This window comes from Pteropus vampyrus, unplaced genomic scaffold (genome assembly GCF_000151845.1).
Source record: "Pteropus vampyrus isolate Shadow unplaced genomic scaffold, Pvam_2.0 Scaffold2, whole genome shotgun sequence".
In the NCBI taxonomy this organism is placed as follows: Eukaryota; Metazoa; Chordata; class Mammalia; order Chiroptera; family Pteropodidae; genus Pteropus; species Pteropus vampyrus.
The window spans coordinates 22,147,912-22,171,862 of NW_011888783.1; the positions used below are offsets into that span (position 1 = coordinate 22,147,912).

The 23,951-nt window shown below is 33.5% G+C and overlaps 1 protein-coding gene across 1 annotated transcript in view; it reads left to right on the plus strand.

Annotated features, from left to right (window-relative positions):
* SCN1A (sodium voltage-gated channel alpha subunit 1) overlaps positions 1–23,951 on the plus strand; it is a 129,394-nt gene that overhangs the window by 46,063 nt on the left and 59,380 nt on the right. Inside the window, 1 exon segment of the mRNA XM_011360191.1 lies at positions 13,872–14,184. Within this exon segment, the coding sequence (XP_011358493.1) occupies positions 13,921–14,184 (264 nt within the window). The 5' untranslated portion in view covers positions 13,872–13,920.

Consider the following 23,951-nt stretch of genomic DNA (forward strand, 5'->3'; position numbering starts at 1 on the left):
TACCCTCTGGTAACCTCTAGTCTATAGTCCATGTCTATGTATCTCTGTTTGTTTGTCTTGTTCAATAACTATGAGTTCTTAAGAACACTAATGCCTAGACATTCAGTAAAGATGCTACCAAAGAGATGTACTATATTTTTCTTAGGAACAAAGTCTAATCATGCATGCCATGAGTCTAGAAAGGGTTTATACATGGATTGCATTATTTCTCTGAAATTCTTATCGAGGTAGGTATTTGGAAGGAGGGATTGTAACAATTTTTTCTCCCAGCATCTTGTGCTAAACTGCTACCGCTGGCTTCTTTTTTCTTAGGTGAGAATTGTACCAAGTAAGCCTGATTTTTTTTTTCTCCCATTACTCTCATAGCAATAAAAGGGAAAATGCTGACTCTACTAGCACTATTTCCCTTAGCTGCTACTTATAGCCACACAACTCCCACCTTCGCCAGCACCATTGGCACAAATGGTTTGTGTTGCCTGAGAGAGCACAGCAAGAGTAATAGCATTCATTCTGTCTGTATCTCTGTGGGGTTTATATTAAATCATTATTTTTATTTTTTTTAATTTTTTTTTATCCAGCCATCACCACGGGGAATAGAGATAACTACCCAGCTGAACTTGCCATGATTTTTGAAATAACTTATTTTATAGTTACCGTTGACATACAATATTATATTAGTTTTAGGTGTACAACATAGTGATTGGACATTTATATAACTTACGAGGTGATCATCTTGATAAATCTAGTACCCATCTGATACCATACTTAGTTATTACAACATTATTGACTTTATTCCCTATGTTATACTTTATATGCCATGACTATTTTGTAACTACCAATTTGTACCTCAAATCCCTTCTTTTTCACCAATTCCGCATCCTGACTGGCAGCCATCAAAATGTTCTGTGTATCTATGAATTTCTGTTGTGTTTGTTCATTTCTTTTTAAGATTCCACATGTAAATGAAATCATATGACATTTGTCTTTCTCGGACTGATTTCACTTAGCGTAATACCCTCTAGGTCCATCCATGTGGTTGCAGATGGCAAAATTCCATTCTTTTTTATGACTGAGTAATTTTCCATTGTATATATGTACCACTTCTTTATCCATTCTCTTACTGATGAACATTTAGGTTGTTTCCATATCTTACCTATTGTAAATGATACTGCAATGAACACATGAATGCATATCTTTTCGAATTAGTGTTTTCAGTTGCTTCTAATAAATACCCAGAAATATCTGTCTCTTTTTGTAGCCTTTGTTTTAAAGTCTGTTTTGTCTGATATAAGTATTGCTACCCCAGCTTTTCCTTTGCTTCCATTTTTATAAAATACCTACTTCCATCCCTTTACTTTCAGTCTGTATGTGTTTTTTCAATCTGAAGTGAGTCTATTGTAGGCAGCATATGTAAGGGTCTTCTTTTCTTATCCATTCAGCCTCCCTATGTCTTTCGACTGGAACATTTAGTTCATTTATATTTAAAGTACTTGTTGATAGCTATGTAGTTATTGCCATTTTATTCATATTTTTATCTTTTTTCTTCTTATGGCAGTCCCTTTAACATTTCTTATAATACAATATTATATTAACATTTCTTATAATACAATATTATAATTTTAGGTGTACAACATAGTGATTGGACATAGTGATTGGATGGTGGTGATGAACTCTTTTAGCTTTTTCTTGTCTGGCAGGCTCTATATCTACCCTTCAATTCTAAATGATAGCTTTGCTAGGTAGAGAATCTTGGTTGTAGGTCCTTACTTTTCATCACTTTGAATATTTCCTGCCAATCCCTTCTAGCCTGTAAAGTTTCTGTTGAGAAACCAGCTGACAGTCTTGTGGGATTTACCTTGTACATAACTAACTGATTTTCTCTTGCTATTTTTAAGGTCTTCTCTTTGTCTTTACCTTTGGCATTTTAACTTATGGTGTTTCTTGGTGTTGACCTGTTTGGGTTCATCTTGTTTGTTATTCTTTCTGCTTCCTGGGTTTCTATGTCTATTTCCTTTGCCAGGTTAAAGACATTTTCAGTCATTATTTCTTCAAATAGGTTTTCAATTCCTTGATCTCTCTTCTCATTCCGGTATCCCCGTGATGTCAATGTTGTTATGCTTGAAGTTGTCCCAAATGCCCCTTAACCTATCTTCATTTTTCTTCTTGCTATTCTGATTGGGTGTTTTCTGCTACCTTATATTCCAAATCACTGATTCAGTCCTCTGTTTTATCTTATCTACTGTTGATTTCCTCTAATGTATTCTTCATTTCTGACTGGTTCTTTTAAATGTTTCTATCACCATTTTTGTTTTCTACATCTTTGTTGAAGTTCTCACTCAGGTTATAACCAGTGTTTTAAACTCTGCATCTGGTCGATTGCTTGTCTCTATTTTGTTTAGTCCTTTTTCTGGAATTTTGTTCTGTTCTTTTGTATTTCTTTGTCTCCTCATTTTGCTTGCTTTCTATGTCTTTAGTAGAGCTGCTACATCTCCCAGTCTAGTAGAGTGGCCTTATGTAGTTGATGTCCTGTGGGGCCCAGTGGTGCAGTCTCCCTAGTCACCTGAGCCGTGTGTTCCAGGTGTATCTCTCATATATGGATTGATATCTCTGTAGCTGAGATAGCTCTCTCAATTTTTAATTGAGTGTGGGACCAGTCCATTCTGGTCTCTGCCCGTCCTACCAGTCTTAAGGTGGCTTCTTCTGTATGCCTTAGTCATAGGACTTCTGTTGAGCTAGATTTCAGGTGATTCTCAATGATGGTTGTTTTGTAGTTTAGTTATAATTTTGACGTGGTCATGAAAAAGGCAAACACAGCACTTACTTACTCCACCATCTCGAGTGGCTGGCATTATATTATTTTTAGACTGATATTCAAAAAAATTTTGAGTAGACTTTTTACATTTCTACAGACAAGGTGGGAAGGAGGGTGGGGAATGTGGGGAAGATGAGCAACAAAGTGAAATTGTGGCTGAGGAAAAGGAAGGAAATGGAGAATAATCAAGGAGAGTTGGGAGAAAAAAGATGAGCAACGAAAAAGGGAAGGGTGAGCAGATGAGCAGGACTGGAAGTGAAACATTCTGTTCTCCAAGTAATCCAGTTTGTTCGAAACCTGCCAAATACACCCCAAATTTGTGCAATGCCTCCCTCATTCCCAATGAAACAGGCTTAGGAAGCCCACATTTGGCTTTTAGGGCCTAACACCTCACAATTGGATTCTTAAAATCTTCAAACACAGAGACACGGCTATGAATAGTTAGACTTTTACTCTCTGTTTCCTTCCTATATACTCTCTAAATATCTATGAGCAGACTCCTCTCCTACCAAAGTAAGATAATTTTTTAACATGGAGGAGGTCTTTACTAAAGAATTTGACTTAAATAACTTGTATATAATTAAGGTTGACTACTATGTTCTCGATACAAACTAATCACAGCTGTTCAAAGAAATTCCCTTACATTATTTTCACTGTGATTATCAAGAGATCCTGAATTTTACAAGGTTTATCATCTGGGCTATCTACCATCCTACTTTTTATAACTATCTTTTCTCTAAGAGAAAAAAAATCCTAATGATACTTATGTTCTTCATGATAGACTACAGGCAGAGCCTTTGTCCGAATCTAAGTCAAAAAACGTTTAAGAGGTACTATGTTTTCTTATTATTTGTTTAATCAGTTTACTTCTCTGGTCATTGATTAGATGCTTTCCCTGCCAGATTAATTAGCTTTGCTGTGTTAAACAACCTTGAATTCTCAGTGATTTATAGACATGTTAATGGCTGTCATTTGGCTCTGGTGGCTCTGTTCCAAATGTCTTCCAGCTCCAGGTCTCAAACTGAGGGAGTAACCTTTCTCTGAGACATGCCATTTCAGGTCAGAGGGGAAAAGAACACGAGGCTGGGCAGAACCACAACATTGCCTTGAAAACTTCTGTTTAATTGAAGACTATGGTGTCCTATCACATTCCATTGGCCAAAGGAATTCACGTGGTCAAATGACAATGAAACAAGGAAGTGCATTTCAGGAACCCTATATACCAGGAGGCAAGTCACATGGCAGCTGGGGGAGATGTATCATTCCCTAAGAAAGAGCAAATGATTGAGTGTATATCATAACTGAACACCACTGAGGTGTTTATTTCACCCCTTCAAGTCCTTAAGACCTGCTGCTCTGTGCCATGCTTATGTATAGGAGTTTTTGGCAAGATTAATAATCTACCTGTTAAGGGTCTAGCCTCCCACCTTCCCCTCTGAGAGTTTATCACTTACCTAGAGCACCACCATCCCCTCCTCCATCTATATACCTCGTTATGCACCATGCAACACTCTCCCCTGTCTCCTCTGCTCTGGGACTAATGCATTTAAGATTTTACCAAGAGCAAGAGAAGAAAGCATGGACTTTAAGCATCTTTTATTTACTGTTGTACTAAAACCTTACAATTTAATTTGCTTAAACTGATAGAGAAAAAGAAAAATATAAGCAGAGTACATGCAAATTTATATTTTAATAAACTGTGCCACCACATAATGTTTTCTAATAGCTAAGGCTCTCAGTCAAAATGTAGGACATATACATCTCAGTACTTCATAATCCCAAAGCATCTTCATACTCAGATATACATTAAGGACAAGATATGTCTTGTATTGAGAGGAAGTTGTGTGATTTCCAGAGTTCAGGAAACAAACTGATGGTATAGCTAAAGGCATAGTCTGAAAATAGCAATTTCCTATGAGACTGGACCCAATGAATTATTTTGCCAAATACAATTTACCATAGGGCAAAGAAAAATAGGATTAAAGACAAAGTAATACCTATTAGAGCTAAATTTGAGTAGGAAAGTTCTGTGTAGAGCAGAAATACAAGCATGTGGGCTACAATAGCATATGTATGGTCAAGCACATTATGGGAACTGATTTGAGAGAGTCTACATATTTTTTAAAATTCATCAGATACTACCTCAAACATACTTTCATACTAGGATTATATTCAAAGTTAACGCCAACTAATGTGATTGGAAGATTAGGTTCTATTTTGTTTTTCTAAGTATTTAATCCAATAATTATACAGTGAGGCAAAAAGTATGCCCCAAATTATATAATTTTATTAATAAAAAAGTGATGTGTTATGTATTTCTTGATTCCAAACATGCCTAGAATGCAGTGTTTTATTTTAGTTTACCTTATAGCACTTTTTTTCACACTCTTTGTGTTAATTTTTCATTAGTATGTGAAGTAAATATAGACTATCTATTAAAGAGAGTAATTACATAGTCAATTTGAACAAAATAGCTTACCGATGTTGGATTGGCAAAGGCAGTGGTGGATTGAGTAAATTTTGCAGTTTGTAGTTTATTATTACGATGAACTGAAAAATACTCTTGAAATACACAAATGTAGATGTAAAAATATGTTAGATATGTGACCTTATTTTAAATTTAATCTGCATGTAGCAGAAAAATTTAAGGGTAGATAATAAGGTTTTTAAAGAATGTAAATGTTTCAAACACATGTATGAAATATGTTGTTTAGTTAATCCTAATTATAATACTAAAAATAGGTTATTATTAAAAACAAATAAAATAAAGACATTTATCATAAACATATGAAACAAAATTTCTAGAAAAGAAATTTATAAAACAATATTTCCTAGGCTTGTAAAATTCTATGCAATTTCTTTCTTGGGTGTTAAAAAAAAGTTATGTGAGATCACAACTGTAAGAATAACATTTTATCTAGTTATTTTTATTATTATTGGCAGTAACATTCTTTCGTGAAGTGGGTGGCGGAAACATCACAAAATCAACTGAAACAGTTCTCCACAAATTGCCATGCCCAGATGGTTTATGTCCCCAGAATAGTAGTAGACTCTACAAGGAACTGGCAGTCATTTTGGCAGGAGTCTGTTTGTTTTCTCCTCAGTGTGAAAATCAAACAATTTTAAAGGCAAATTGCAGGTCTATGAATTTTCCCCACTTCAAATTATAGGGTATTAGATGGTCGAGATACGTAAATGTTGTATAAAATTATGTTATAACTTGCTGTTAGGAAACCTTTGGGGAGATTAATTGGGGCAAATGAATTATGTAAAGTAATTTACTAAATAAATAACTAGAAACAACCAGATTTAGCAAAACATAAAAAAGTTATAGAAGTAACTTTGAGTGTGGAAATATATTTCATCGGGTTTCAAGCCTGCATAATACAATATCTAAATTTAAATACTACGATCATCACCTTTTTCCCCTTTGGTGTCTTGTTTTTCAAATTTTTAAATATAGTCTCCATTTCTACCAAAATACTTTATTTACCAGATTTGTTTTGGGTTCCTCCAAATTATGTTATCCCTCACCCAAATCTACAATGGCATCAGAATGCAAAGTCATGGATATTGGGAGTCTCTGAGGAGGAACATTTGAACAGTCCCCCTCTTTCTCACCAAGATTCTGAACAAACAGAAAAATTAAATAGAGGACTAAGACAAATAAGTTACAAAATATCATCTTATAACCTCATAGACCTTTGTTTGGAGAACGCAGCTTCATGTGAAACCCCTGCTAACCAAACTCTAGAGTTAAGCAGATATACCCACCCAGGTCCAAGTAGTCATGGACAGAGGTGCTCCCCAAAAGACGTTGCATAGTAATTAACTTGTAAGAGGCCAAATTTATTTAAGTAAAAAGCATTTATAATGTTATCTAAGACTTTTGTGTAAAATGTCACAATGAAAATGAAATGCTTCATTCTAAGCTATTGTAGATATTTCTGTTTGTGTGGAAAAATTCAGGTGCCCAAAGCTGTCTGAACTATGAGACCACATGAGTGAAGCTTACTCTAAACAAACCTTCATCTGCACTACGAAGGTAACTACGACTATAGTGCTCAGCAGTTTGAGCCACCTTGGTGCAAGAGTTTTTTGACTGTGATAAATGCTTAGTATAGTCCAACATGTAATACATGTGTAACCTTGTATGAGAAAGAGAGGTATAAAATGTCCAGAATCAAAAACTTCATCCAGTAGTAGAACATTTCTTATAATAATATATGTCATGAATTAGGAAAAGTCTTAGAAGTGATGCAGAATATTATCGATATTAACTTTCGATCTTACAATGCCCCCCCAAGAATGTATACATTGTAATTCTAATGCTACTGATTTAGCTCTTCCTTTTTGTCAGTTTGATAACACCAGAATGTATTTTTCCTTCATTTGTTATTTGTACTTTCTAGTAAATGTCCCCTTCTTATTCTTCTTTCATCCACATTAGTTAATATTAGTCATAATATTGCTATTACTTTACTATTTCTTTCCACTCACAAATTCTACTTTGCCTTTTTATCCCCCAGCCTCTGTCTTCTACTCATTTTCTTTTGTATTGTTTTTCTTGTCTTCTTTAGGAGTTTTTATCTAATTGGCTTCTACTTTTGTTTTGCTTGTCTTCCTAAAAAAAAAATCTTCCTTCTATTTTTCTATTGCCCACTATACTACTTATTCTCAACAATTTTAAAAATTTATTCTTTCAGATTTGTTGTCTGTTAACATATATTTCCTGTTATTTTTTGTTTCTAGCTATGGTTATTTAGTTTCTCTCTCTCTCTCTCTCTCTCTCTCTCTCTCTCTCTCTCTCTCTCTCTCTCTCTCTCTCCTTTTGTCTTCTCTTCTCTTTGTATTTTGTCTAAATACATATCCACATTCAACATATATCATCTCTTTGAAATCGTTTCTCACCAAGAAAGTTGTCTTATCTCTTTTGAAAGAAGTGAGCACTTCTCTGTCAACCCAAAGACATATTTAAACGTTTGTCCCCATATAAAGAGAAAGGTGTGAGCCAAAACCACAGATTCTGTGAAGTTCCTCCCTTCCATATATAGTGAGTTATAGATTCATAAATTAGGACCATTTAAAGTATACAGTTATAAATTTTTACATTAAAGAATAAAGTTCACTTTCAAATGTAAATGGAAAGCTCATGATTCATTTCTATATTTTTTATCAAAGTATAACAGATTCCAAGTATAATTTAGAATTTTTTTATATTACTGGAAAAATATTAACATTAAATTTTTTGATGGTTTTTAGATATTCCATAAGTAAACTTATATGATAGGTTATTATTTTCAAAATGATTTTATTCTTCTAATTAATGTAATATGATTTATTTTTAATATTATTTGAATATAAAATCTACTTAGAGTTGAAGAAACACTTTTATTAACCTCAGTATGATGTCATTATAATATGGGTTAAATTGTTCACATATAAATGTAATTCTAGTGTCTGAATTAATTTATAATTTTACATAATATATTGGAAGTGATCATATTTGTCAGTGTAAAATTCTTTTATCTTCCTGGTTCTTTACTTTTCCAGTTGACATTGATAGCCAGTGATCAGGAATATTTGCCTAGAGGGCTTTTTTCAAATGGACTATTTCTGGAGAATAGGAAAGCTTTTAGTAAACTGTTTCTGTTCCATCCACACAACTTTATGGACAGTGATCTCCAATATGGCACCCTGTAGAAGGCACAGATTGGCCACAACGGTCATATATATTTAAAATATACCTAAATACAAAATCTGAACATATACATATTAATGAAAATAGTTAATCAGTGAAATAGGAAGGATAAAACCAGATGGATGGACAAAAACATACCAGACAAATGCAAACGAAAAAAAAGGAGGAGGCATTTCATGATATCAGACAAATTTGTCTTCAGAGAGAAAGAAATTAAAGTGAGACAAGGACTATTTAAGGTAGTAAAGTGTTTGGTTCATGCCAAAAATCTGATCATAAGCAATATCTATACTCCAAATAACATAACAGTAAAATTCATGTAACTAAAATTACAGGAACTATAAAATTAAATAGAAATACATTAAAAATAGACTTAAATTCACCTATCTCAACTCATAATAGATCAAGTAGAACGAAAGTAGGTGCAGTATATAAGGTCTGAATAAGATAAGAAAAAAAGTAAATTGAATTGAAATACACTGAACTCTACAGCTTTAAAACGAAGAATGAGCTTCTTTTCTGTGTTCTTGGGAAAGTCATTTAAAAAACAACCTTAATTAGGTCAAAAGGTAAATATCAATAAATTCCAAGAAATATAAATGGTACAAACTGCATTACTGGATTATAATGCAATAAAACTAAACATAAATAAATAAATTATCATTTGGAAATTTTAAATGCTTAAACAGCTCTTAAAGAAGAATTTAAAACTAAAGATTATTTTAATTTCTGGTTGGTTTGTTGGTTTAGTTTTTCATAAAAAGTTTCATATAAGTTTTTATAGTTCTAAAATTTTCTTGGTATTTTTTTGTGGAGATTGCATTTAAATTATTAATTATTTGAGAGAAATTTTATATCTTTATTACATTATATTCCTATCCAAGAATAGAACATGCCTTTCCATTCATTTATATTTACTTTTCAGTTTATTTGAAACTTTAAAAAACTCACATTTTGCTAATGAAAATTTCATTAATTGTATTTTCCCCCTTTAAGTGACTTTTCAAAGTTCACAGTAAAATTGAACAGGAATTCAGGCCCCACAATAGCACAGTCCACCATTAACAGCACACACCAGAGTGGTACCTTTGTTACAATTGATGAACCTACAATGACCCATCGTTATCACCCAAAGTCTGTGATTTACATTAGGGTTCGCTCTTGATGTTGAACATTCTATAGGTTTGGGCAACTGTGTGACCCGAAGCCACCATTATAGTATTATACAGAGTTCTTTGTATATTTAAGATAACAGTTCTTTATCAGCTTTGTCTTTTGCAAATATCTTCTGTAGCTTGTCTCTTCATTCTCTTGATAGTGTCTTTCACAGAGCAGATGTTTTTAATTTTAATTAAGTCCAGCTTATCAATTATTTCTTTAATGGATTGTGCTTTTATTAATTTTTTAAAAGTCATTGCCAAACCAAAGGTCATCTAAATTTTATCCTAATTTATCTTCTAGGAGTTTTATAGTTTTACATTTTATATTTAGGTCTATGAACCATTTTAAGTTAGTTTTGTGAAGGGAATAGGGTCTGGATGTTCAGTTGTTCCAGCACCATTTGTTGGAAAAAACTATCTTTACTTCATTTTATTGCCTTTGCTCCTTTGTCAAAGATCAGTTGACTATATTTATATGGGTCTATTTCTGGGCTTTCTATTCTGTTCTGTTTCATAAATGGTTTTCGGTTTTTAATTTCAAATTCCATGTTTATTTTTGCTGTAGAACGAAGTGATTGTATATTAACATCATATCTTGTAATCTTGCTATAATTGTTCATTAGTTCTAGGAGTTTTTGTTAATTCTTTTGGATTTTCTACAGAGATAATTATGTCATCAGCTATAAAGACACTGTTTCTTTTTCCTTCTAAATATGTATACCTTTTGTTTCTTTTTTTCTCTTATTTCACTAGCTAGTTCTTTGGTATGATGTTGAAAAGGAGTTGTGAGGGGGACAATCCTTGCCTTGTTTCTAATCTTAGTGAGAAAAGTCTGTTTTCTTCCATTTTATTTCTAAACACGTCTTATTTCTATAAAAAAATCTATTGAAGTTTTTATGTTCTTTTCAACCCAGACACCTTAATTGTCTTACTGCTTATAGGAATTTTTTCAGATGTTTCTATTGAGTGTTCTGGGCATCCAATCCTATTTTATGCAAATAATTATAATTTTACTTCCTTCATCCTTATATTAAAAAATGTAATTACTTGTATATAATTGGATTCATTTGTACTTCTAGAAAATTGTTAAATAATAGTGTTTTTATCTTGACTTTAATGAAAATACATCCAGAATTACTTTTTAAAGTTTGTTGCTGACATTGGGATTTGTATAAATAAATATATATTTATATTTTTAACATACTATGACAGTAGCATTGTATATTGGTGGAGAAAAGATATTCATTCAGTAATTAATGTTGGAACAACTATAAAAAATGGATCTCTACCTTACTTCATATAGAAAACAAATTCCAAATAGATCACAAATTTAAATTTATAAGATTAAGCCATAAAATATTAAAAATGCAAGAAAATACGATGTATGATGATATGTCCCTCCATACATGGATCCTCCGGGGACATGGGTGCTTTCCTGAGCATGACACTAAATCTAGACGCCAAAAAGAGTTACAGTTAGATCATCACATTAACATTTAAAAATGTTTAGTGCTTTTAAATCTATAGCACAAAAACATCATAAAGTCAAAAAACATACCTTTTTTAAAAGGTCCCATATTGCAAAATTAAATAGTTGTGTCATATCTAAAAGGTACTATAGTTTAAAAAGGAATAGAAAATGAAAACATGGGCTCTTACTTAAACAGGTAGTCACAGAAAAGAAAATTAGCTCTTAAACATGAAAAAAAGTTCAACTTTTCTCATAGTTAAAAATACAAATTGAAACTATATTGCCTCATTTTTGCCCCAATCAGATTGGAAATGTTGACCATATGATAACACATTATGTGGTGAGGGTATATGGATGAATAGGCACAGTGTTATATTGCTATCAAGAGAATCAGTTGGTGCAAGCTTCATTGACTAATTATGTCATTATATCAAAATTAAAGATTCACTTTTTGCACAGCCAAGTGCACCTTTAGAAATTAATACCATAAATATATCTATAGATATGTGAAAATATATGTATAAAACATGTTAATTGCAGCTTTATTTTTAAGAGCAAAAAAATGGAAACAACCTGAAAAGCCATAACTGGAGAATTGATTCAATAAATTATGGAAATACAAACAATGGAAAACCATGTAGCCAATAAAACCAAAGAGTTGAATCTATAAAAACTGACATGGAATGAACTCTAATACATATTTTTATGTGAAAAATGCAGGGTGCAGAACAGTTTGTACAGTAAGATACTGTGCATATGTGTTTTTAAATAGAATAAGTATACATGCACTCATGCGATGAACGTATACCTATTACATATCTAGAAAAATGTATGGAGACAGATAATAGTGGTTACCTCTGGAAAAGGGAATTGTGTGCTGGAGAACAACGTGGAAGGGAGAATTTACACTGTACTTTTTTGTTAAATGTTTTGACATATCATTTGCACATATTTTCTGTCAAAAACTAATTAGTTAAAAATAAACATACATACATCTATGCCATAATACTTCTCTTATGAGAAAAAGCATCGTATTTGTTATCCCTAAATTTTTATTTCCAAAAAAGCGAATGACATATTTTTCCTGATGCCTTATGGGAGAAGAAGAGTTTTCATTGATTTAAATTTACTGATGTAATTAATGTTCCAATCTTCCATTGACTGCAGGTAGGTTGTAAGAACCTCTTAAAGGTTTGTTAAGTAACCCAATAGACTGAGAATATTAATTTAGATTTGAATCCCCTTTGCTTCTCATCACCCACTGAAAAATAGGGTCACAAACCTCACAGCAGTGGGAACCCACTTCAGTGAAATTTAAGTCTCTATAGGACTCCTCACAAAAGAGTTATGGCTGCAGTTTTTGTGTTTGTTTGCTTTTTTGTTTGTTTGCAATTCGTATACACCAAAGCTGGAATTAATTGCATCAGAACTCGCTGACCTTAATGAGTTAATGCAGTATCCAAATAAATCTTGTGGCCAAGCAGTAGTTTAGGCTCTGGGAAGTTTTGGCTTAGTAATATCTGTGAAATTTGAGCTCATATTAAATATGCCTTAAAAAATATATTTTGGATTTGGCCTCTGGCATCAGATCAGATCTGACTCTGCTATATGTAGTTGAGGGTTTTGCCTCAGTTTCTCATAATATGTTTAGCACTGTAAGACTATACAATCAGCAAGAATATTATTATTACTTTAGTGAAGAAAAACTCTTCAGTTCTTATTGAACTCATGGCACCCTCTCTTACTTCTGGTCATTGTTTCCTAAAATTGGAGAATCCTCTCTCACATCTTTAGCTATCATCTCCCACCTGCAGACCAATCTAGCAATTTTTTTCCAGTCTAGTCTTTCTCTCACTCTTAGTAATTTCAGTGGCATTTGTCCAACCTTGGATTGTCTGTTTCTCTATGTGTTCAAGTAAGCCGACCCCAGCATGGCTGATGACATGAGTAGGACACGGTTCTGGTTACCTCAGTCTCAGAATAGATGGAGACCAAATCAGGACAGCAGTGACAATCTGATTGGTCATTAAGGCTGGCTGCAGCAAACCGTTCTGACCACTTTGGCCAGTAGCCACTTGCCAGGACTCGAGGGTTGATTTTACATCCTCTCTGAGACAGCTCCCTTTCCACTTCATTTTGTTGATGAGCTAACCATTGTCTCTAGGGGACTACAGCGCATCTTCTGGGTGGCTCACAGAGTAAACAGCCCATTAGGGACGTGTTGCTATTTAGCCTAATGTACTTTAATTAAGGCTGGACTTGAACCACTTTCTTAACTTATGGCACAGTTCCTATATCAGCAAAGCACAAGAATGAATAAACATGGAATACTTAACAAAACCTGAGATAAAAATCATGTCTGTTAAGCCAAACTCAAGGAAGCAGAAAGTATAATGGTGGTTGGCAGGGACTGGGGGAGGGGAAAATGGGGAGTTGTTATTTAGTGGGTATAAAGTTTCAGTTATGCAAGATGAATAAGTTCTAGAGCTTTGCTGTACAATTCTGTGCTTATAGTTAACAGTACAGTCTTACGCTTAAATCTTTGTTGAAAGGGTAGATCTTGTGTTAAATGTTCCTACAACAAAAAGAATTAATATTTAGTAATTATATTTCAATTCAATTGGAAATAAAAATTTCAATTCTCTAGTCATATGTCATGACAAGAATTTACAAATACTAAGTCTTCTCTTAATCTCCTTAAAATCAGCATTTTTTTTTTTTTTTTAGGACCTACATATGCAGAGTAAATGGTAATTAAAATGTGCAGGATGACAAGATGGAGCAAACAGTGCTTGTACCACCAGGACCTGACAGCTTCAACTTCTTCACCAGAGAATCTCTTGCGGCTATTGAAAGGCGCATTGCAGAAGAGAAGGCTAAGAATCCCAAACCAGACAAGAAAGATGATGACGAAAATGGCCCAAAGCCAAATAGTGACTTGGAAGCTGGAAAGAACCTTCCTTTTATTTATGGAGACATCCCTCCAGAGATGGTGTCAGAGCCGCTGGAGGACCTGGACCCGTACTATATCAATAAAAAAGTGAGTGGTTTTTATCAGGCATATTTTGCTGCTAATTGCCTACTGCATACCTTGGACTTTTATAGCACCAACACAGGCTGAATTAGCACAGAGTCTTAAGTATCCTTCTGTTTAAGAAATGACACATATTTGCATGTGTTTTATGCATATACATGAGACATAAATTGATTATATCATAACAAATGGAGCTGTCTGTCCCAAATGCACCATGACAGATACCTAAAAACAAATAGAAGTTATAGGCAGCTAATTTAATGAATTAAAAAATTCTCTCCAGAGATTGTATTTACTATAGAATGTTATATGTTTTCTGCATTTGAAAATTCTGAAGTTATCACAAGTTATAAGGACTTCAAAAATATTAGTGTTAATTTCTCATGGAACAAAATTTGATGTGACAACTGTTTTCGATCCCTATATCACATTATATGTAATAAATCTATTAATTTCTGGAACATTTCTATATAAACTACAATTTTAAAAAGTTATTCAATCTTTTGGTAGAAATATATTTATATTGGTAAGAATTAACAAAAACATAGTATTCTGAAGAAGCTATAAATGATATTTGAATGCCTGCATTTTCTGTATCCATGCCTGAAATTATGCACTCCATCTTTCATTAAGACCATGATTTCATCAAATCAAGAAGAAAACCCTACAGAAAAAGATAAAATCAAAAAAGATTATTGTATTAATTTTAGGTTGAATTTATGATTAGTCAATTTGCAACATTTTATTATCTTTTTCATCTGATACGTTTGTGAACTCTTGGTGGAAGCATAGAGCACAAAGATTGTAATTAAGCAGATGAAAGTTTTTAGTTGGACGTGGGCCTTAAAATATCCTAGACTCTCTTTTGTTGCTGTAACAGTTCTTTACATGAAGTTGGTCCATGTTGAATACATAAGTTCAGCAATTTTCGTATGTAGATTTAAGACAGTTTTGTACATCACTTCTCATTACTATAATTTCAGAGATAAAAACTACACAAAAAGATGACCAGCACTGTTAACTTTTTTTTTCTTTTAACTTTCAGGATTTAGCCAGTTTAAGTGTAAAGGCACTTTCCTTTTTTAAGAATTGGTTTGCCCATTTTACAGTAAAGGAAGAGATAATCATTTTCCAAAGATATCTTTTTCTTTTATTTAACTTTGCTTTTTAATATAATATTGCTAAATCTTAGTAGGTTAGAGATTAGTACTTTATCATTAAATCAGTCCTTTGGAATACAATTTAATATGCTATCTGTAAAGCTAAAGCCCAAATTAAGGAAACTATGAGGGGTTTATTTGTTTTAGGAAAGTAAAAATGCAATCTAGTTATTTAAACATTTTGACTTCTTTAAAATTACTTCATTATTGAAGTAATGACTGGTGTGTTCTAGAGAGAAACTCATTCACCCCATAGATTATGTTAGTTTATTGATAGATATTGGACATACCAGCCTATTCAAAGACTGGGTTGGGGGCTTGACCCCCAACAGGCTTTTTTTTATACTCAGACACCCATCCCCTCCCACTCCACAAGTAATCACCTTCTAAAAATTATTAAAGACACCCAGAGTCTACCCCTTTATCAAAGAGGGCTGAAATCTAACATCCCAGCTCATATGCTGTGTCCTGATTTGTAAAACAATAAATGATGCTTTCAAAAAGACGGAACTAATGCATATTGACAAGGCCAGTGATTCTTCATGTGAAAACCGGATCACCTAATCAATCTTTTTCCTTTAAAGAGTTTTCAGACTGATGAAAGTTGTTATCTTGAGAGGATGCCCCCAAAACAAAACAGTCCACGATTGGTTTCTAATTAGTGATATATAACAAAGAATACAAAGGCACCTGGAAAACAAAATTACACAAACCTTTTCAAATAGTTAAAAGAAAGACCTTAAAACTCAGCTTGAAAGACCAACTCTGATAGAATGACTAGTCAGCCAGATTCTTGTGCTAATGTAACCTTTATGAACTTTGTTAGATTCACATTCAAACTTGCCATTAACATCTTCTATCCTTATCTTCAAATGCACATTGTGTGAGGAAGGAAAAACACTTTGACATTTTGGAACAAATCACAATGTGCGAGTAGAACAACCTGATAAGAAAAATACTGTTATCAAAAGGAGTTTTCTCCAAGGTAAGGCACATTCATTGCTTTCACATTGAGCTGACATCAAGCAAGTCTTCAAATGTGAGTCATTCAACCATAATGCAGATAAAACTTTTTGCAGGACTGAAGTCCTTAAAAACTAATATGAAATACTTAGGACACCTGATTGAGCTGTGTGTTTGAAATTTCCTCCTGCTGCATTTTCATGTTTTAAAACTTTCTCTAGTTGTCTATACACTGTTTTTTAGTCTTAAATTTTCGTTCATGATTGGATTATTTCAGTATTGAGAAGTAGTCTTAAATTCTGAATTAGTTTCTTCTGATTAAAGTTGGAATGCTTAGCAAAATAATAACCCTTTTAAAATAATGAATATTTCTTTCAATATAGGATGACTAATTTTATTTTAGTGATTTAGGTATCTGAGATTGGCAGAGTGATCCTCATTAAAACAATGCAGTACACATGCACAGTACTGCAGCACAGTTAAAGAGACTAATGCTGGAAATGTCATCAGGGGAAATGCTTCTTAGGATGAGATTTCTCACGATTGGTGATGTAGATTATATTGCCTGAATGAGATAGAATACCCAAATGTCAGGCCAGTGACTTCCCTGAGATTTTACTCCAAGTATAATGTTAATGTGTCATTTGTAGCTATACACAAAGTCTCTAATTTCTTTCTTAATAGTATATCAAATAAACAGTATAAGCCTACTGTAAAAAATGATTGCAGATCTATTCTTTATGTTACACTTTAGAATGAAATACAGTGGCATTTAATGTGCAAGAAATAGAAGTGACACAAACAACACTAAGCTCTCTGTGATCTTCTACAAAGACAATGTCAATAAGCTTATGGAAATGTCACTGATGACGGTATTTTCAGATGGCATATGCCCACATATTTTTATCTTCTTTGCCCCAGTTTAAAATGTACAAATTATATAATGTTCAAAAATTCTCCTAAAATTGTTAATGTAGTTTAATCCAAGGTCAGTGGTACTTTAGTAGTAACTGAAGAAATAGTTGCAACCGTCTCGTGAACATTCCTGGTGCATGGAAGCACTAGGAACTTTCCAGACCCTCAGTTTTAAACCTTCAGAAGTCCAGGGTAAGAACTAAGGAATAAAATAGTGCTATCAGAATATTGTCAACATTTTCCATGCCATGTGAGCTCTGGTCCAGTGTTCTTCAGAACGTCATTCCAAGTTGGATTCCTTTTGTTTGTTTATTGACTTTAGTTGAGTGGCAAAGCACATTTTAGTTTGCGAACATACCTTATGGGATTTTTCTTTTTTTCACAATTAGCTTTCCTAGCTTGGGTTGATTTTGTACCATTTGGCTATACACTCAAATTCATTATCCACTCTTTATTATAGAAAACTCCTCTCTTCTCATGTTCTTCTTAAAATTACAGATGACTCATTAGTACCATGAAAGGAAATATCCTTTGAGAGTGTGACAGTGTCCTGGAAATAGAATGAGGTATTTTAGATCTGTAGTGAAAATGGATGTTTGTTAATTATGGAATGTAGAAATGTATTCCTTTAAATATGTACTTTTTTTTCTTGTGGACCATTTAAAAACAACTTATTCTCCCTTTTGATAAACTCTTTTAAAAAATATGCATACTCCCTTTATTGGGCCTGCATGAAGAGTCATATATGAATTTGTTATTTTAAATTCATGCTTGGTCTGTTATTGCTACAAGAATTTTTAGTTTTTATCTTGGGTAGAGAGAGTTATTTGATTTGTTTGTAATTGGGATTACAGAGTTTTCCTTGCAAAAATAATTTAATAGAAAATCAAAAGTAGATGGTAATTAAAAGCTTAGGGTTCCATGAATTGTCATGTAGACAGTCCCAATTTACAATTTTTCTTTGTATATTATTAGCTCCTCTAGAATTACTAGTCACCCAGGCTCTCCCTTACATTCAAGGCAGTATAATTGCCTTCCAAATCTTTCTCCTCCCCACTTATTATTTTTTCTTTAAGCCCCTTTCTTTGTCACCTCTAAGCCTCTGTCTCAGAAATGATCTCAAGATGAGGATGTTCGTAATAAAATAATGATTAGCATTTATTGAGTACCAGCTATATTAGTAAAAGACCCTTTAATTGAAAATGACCAAAGTGCAACAGAAACGAGTTTAAAAAAAAAGAAAGAAAGAAAGATGGTGTAGGGTAAATTTAATTTTAATATCAAAGGATCCAATACCAATCCTTTTCCATTTTTGGCTCTACTGTCACCTATGTTGGCTGCATATATAGGCTGGCCCTTCCCACAAAATGGTAAAAAATAGCCACCAGTAACACTAAACTAATATCCTACAGCCCAGTAAACCCCCAAAAGAGGGCTCATTTTTTCTTCAAAATATTTAGCAAAAGCCCTGGAATTGGTTCAAATTAGGTCAATATCCTCCTCTGAACCAATCACTGTGGCCAAGGGTATGTGATGGTCTCATTGGCCAAAGCAGTGTCACATGTTGACCTGTGTTGCCAAGGGGTAGGTCAGCTCCACTCAAGCCACCTGGGCAGACAATGGGGCAGAGGTTTTTTCCTAAAAGGAAGAGATAAGGCCTGTTAAAGAAGAAGGAATACTGGGCAGGAAAAAACAATAGCTCTGTACTGTATCCACTATGTATCAGGATATTTACAGTTCCTATTTAATCCACATGTCCTTCCAAGATAGCTCTTGTCTTTCTTTATTTAAAAATAATGACATTGAGGTGAAGTAATTTGCCTATGATCACAAAGCTGTTAAGTAACAGAAACTAGATTTAAAAGCTATCTGTCAGCTTCCATGGCTCATTGCCACCCTACTTTGGGTATACAGTTGTACAAATGATACCAGTAGAAAAGGGAAGTCAGTGATAGAATCTAAATAATCCTGTCACTGCTTTTCCTGCCCCTCTAATCATGCCACTTTGCTAGTTGTACTCTTTGTCTCCTAGGCTGGCAGTATTTCCCAAAACCGATTTGTCACTTCCTTATCTCTGCTCCATCAAGAGCATCCCCTACCTTTGTAAAAGCTAAAATCTTAAAGACTCAGTGGGTCTGGATTACTAAAATAATTAGAAAATTACACTTCCCACCAGATTCTAGTAGTGAGATAAGCACCTTTTTTACAAAGAGGACAGATTCGGGAAACTTCAATTTTGCACCTCTGTGGCATTTAAATTGGTATCTGAAGGATAGAAAAGAGGGAGAAGGAGAATCCTCCAGAGAAAGGGAACAGCCTATCAGAAGACGGGCAATGTAGCTGGATCGTACAAAGTAAGAAGAAAATAAGATGAAGTTGGGGAGGTGGACCTGGGGCTGGATTAAAGGCCCCTTTTAGTACATTATAAAGAGTTTGAAGATTAAGTTCAAAATGAATTATCAGAAGGCTTTGGGTAGAGGAGCAACATGGTCCACTGGGTATTTTAAAAGATCAAGTTAGGAGTCTTTCTGGATGCTTGGTCTAGATTTTTGACAATGAAGATGGAGAATAATTTGTGGGATCAGGATCTATTTTAGAGGTGTGATGTTTAATTCTCAGACAGGAGCAAGCTAATGGCATTGTTTTCTGCATATAAAATTTGGAGGAAAGTTATTGAACAGGAAAGTTCTAGTGTGAAAATTGGCACCACTTTCGGATACGTAAATGTTTGTCTGTGTATATGTCTGAGAACCAGACACACGTTTTTAATGTTTTAATCCCTCCTTGTATGTATATGGCACTTTAGAATTTATCAAAGATATTTACATGTTTTATTTCATTTACTTCTCGAAACAACCCTGAAGTTAGTACTGTTTTAATCTCCTCCATTCAGATGTAGAAAGTGATGTGCAATAATTTGCTCAAAGTTCTCACACAAGTCTGCAATAGATCCGGTCTTCAATTTTTTTCAGTCAATGAAAAACTGAGCAGGTAATAGTGTATCACACCCATGGGACAAGATAAGAGCTGAGAAATCTTTGATCCCAGATTTTATCATTTCACCCGTGGTTATAGCTTTTCCTCTGTCGTCTGTGGTAGAGGCAGAGGCATCCACAACCATGGCTGATGAGAGCCCAGTTGGGCACCTCCCATGTAATCATCTGCAATAGCCCATCCCCAGTCTTTCACCCAGCTATGGGCCATAGACAGAAATTTTACAAACCCTTCCCCGGATACAAATTCTTCTCCTTTGCAGGAACTTAAAGCTGAGAAAGGAAAAAAAAATGACTTTGAGGCATTGAGCCCATAGGCATATTTTGTTGACATATGCAGTATTGTTTAAAATTTTAAGTTAAAGTTTTCAAGGTTTATAAATCCTGAGATTACAAACACACAATACACACACACAGTCATACATATTTTGGGTTTCTTTTACGATATCTGGCATCACTGATTTGCCAACCAAAAATTGGCAGGTACCTCTTGCCACCTTAGCCTCTATGAGTATTTTGGTTTGTAATTGCTGGCTTAAAGACTACATGTGTAATTACACGAAGGCTGTATATTAAAGGTTGGTGGGCCGCAGGCAGGCAAGCGCCACAGGTTGTTCTTTAAGTTGATTATCCCTAGTCTGAAGGGAAAATAAAATGAGACTAGGAGAAAAAATATATATTTTTTAATATTGCATGCTCACTTCAGAGTCAAGTAGAGAACCTGTGAGAAAATTTTCATCCCCCCAGTGGGCCGGAAAAAGAGGGAAATCTCATTCTGAATCCATAGGTTATAGCAAACAGGCAGGAAAGTAGATGAGACTGTTTAGAAAACCCTCAGAAAAAAAAATAGAATTAGATGCCATAAAATTGGACTAGAATGATTAGATGTCATAAAACTGGACGAGATATGTAATAATAAGAATCTCTTGACTTTCTATGCAGTTCTTTATACCCAAATCTCTGAAGTATCTCACCTCCTGCCACATATCTCTTATTCCACCCCTCCCTGCTGGAACCTCTCCTCAAGCCAGAAGCCTGGAGCTGGAGAAAGGTTGACCCCACTTTTGGCAGAAGATAGAGCCAGGGAATTCTCCTAGGTCCAGTGCCAAGAGGAGAGAGGTGTACTTAGTACTCTTTTGTGGGAAAATATGTTCAAAGTTCCAAACAACTGACTTCGAAATACATTTTTGGAATACAATATATGTACAAGTTAAAAATTGCTTGTTTTAAATTTCAAGGATAAGGCATAAATTTAATTAACCAATAGTGTATAGCCCATTTTTCTATTGTTCATGATCATTGCTAACCTTCCTGTGTTACTTACAGCTTTTGCCATTATATTTACTTTAAAAGCAAGCAGATGCATTAAATTTGGAGTTGGTCCTGTTACCTGGTAATTTTTCAGTAATGTTTAGATAAATGAGAAATTAGGCCTTAGATTTAAAACATTCACTTTCAGGAACATGGCCCCTTGATTGAAAGAAAAGTTAAGATAATGGAAAAAAGACTGGAAAACTATGGCTCATTAAATGTCCGTTTTGGAAAAAAATATAAACAAATCACTTTCTAAAAACCCAGAGACAAGACTACTAGATAATAAGTACAGATTTATAAATAGCAATTTCTACCAAACTATTATAACATAATTGCTTCCTTATTGACTATGCATTTGATCAAGGGGAAGGATTTTAATCTATGTGTACAACGTAATCACTGATAATTTGGGCAATTTAAAAAATCACTAATTAAAACAGATTCACAACCCTGCTATTATAGAATCACCTGAGTTATTTATTAAAAGAACAGAATACCAGACATCAGAATCACTATTGAACTGGAACTGCAATATTTTTATGAGCTAAATATACTTTTTCCATTTTTCAAAACAGGCAAACAAGTCACAGGAAAGTCAAATAACTTGTCTAGGATGTCATTGTTGGAAGACAGCAGAGCCAGATTTTGAGCCAGGCATCTGACCTCAGGGTCTGCACTCTTAGAAACTATATAAGTTAAAACAAATTCTACTTATATTTTCCTAATGTTGCTTTACAGATTATTAAGCTGTCAATTACTAGGGGTGTTTACTTATTTTTCTTGGAGTCCAGACTTTGAAGACTTAGAATTGGTATGAAAAAAGGAAGAAAATAGCCCAATATTTTTAATATTGATTTCTTCTCTAAATGATAACATATTGGATATACTGGGTAAAAAATTATTAAAATTAATTTCACCTACTTCTTTTTACTTTTTAAAACATGGCTGTTAGGATATTTAAAATCACATATGTGGCTCAGATTTGTGATTCACATAATATTTCTTTTGGACAGCTCTGGTCTTGGTAAACTTTCATTTATCATTCTAGATTTTCTTCTATTAGTAGAGAGAGTTGACCATTTACTGGTTTATAAGCTTCTTGGAGTTATGACTTAAGTATCTTTGTTTTCTCTACAACGCATGGCACAGAGCTTTACAAATATTGTGCTAAACAGTTAATATACGTCTTTTGCATTGAAGTCAATTAAATTACCAATTGGACCTAAAACTAGTTCCATGCTACTTTCCAGGTTTCTGCAATGCTTATACATATTAGCAAATTATGGTATACGTGCTCAATAAATGTTACTTGAGCTTGGTAACTGTATATGAAGAGAAAAGTGAAAATTTTGACTAACATCTAATATATAAAATTACATTCCTTCAAATGTATTTTAAAGTGATATTTTGCATATAGAATCTCATTTATAATTGAATCAAAATTCCATGTTTTCAAATTTGTTCTGAGGCACAAAATTATTCACATATTAAAATGATTTCATGAATTTCCTACAGCCAAGGGTTGTAAGAAGAAGCTATTTCAAGCTAACTACTACTGTATCAGCTTTTTCTTCTCCACTACCAATTTTTAAGTTTTTCTTTTGTATTGAAGTGACTTCAGGCAATAAAAATTATACTGAGTTGTGTTTATGAAATTTTTATAGAACTAATTAGATTTAAAGGATGATAAGACACTTCACTGTAATAAGCCATCCAATACATTCTTTTTTTAAAAAAAAGTCAATGCTGAACTATATGTTTAGAAATGACTAAGATGGTAAATTTTGTGTTATGTATTTTATCACAATAAAATAATTGAGAGAAAAAGGTAAAATAATGATGCCTAGTTGAACATTTCATGAATCTTGATTTGCTTAAAGCTACCTACTATTTGTTTATGCATTTGAGATACAGTAACATCTTGGCTAGTCTTTGAATTCTTCCCTTTCTGAGCTCTTATATGTAACATGGGGAAAGCAAATATCTATATGTTTGAAAATTCTGGAGTTAATTGACTACTTGTAATTAAACAGTGTTCTCTCTTTTCCCTTCAATACCCTCAATACCATTATTTGGAAGAACCGAGAGTCCTTGGGGCAAGTACTTTTCATTAGAACTAAATGTTTGGCTTTTTGGCTAAGCGAGCAGCTATAAGTAGGATAGACAGAGATGAAATAGTCATCAAATCAGTTGCAAATAGTAAATTTGAAGTTCTAAATGGAACTTATGGACATAAAAATGTTAACACATTGAAGAATCTACCTATTGAATTGTTCTATAAGTCTGCTTTACTGGAAGGCTGTTTAAAATAAACCCATAAACACTTTAAAGCAATATTTATGAAGTTTTTTTGATAAGTATATATATAGTTCAACCTGAGAAAAGCAGAGTCCTCACAAAAGAAATTCTCTGAAGTGTTCACCTAATG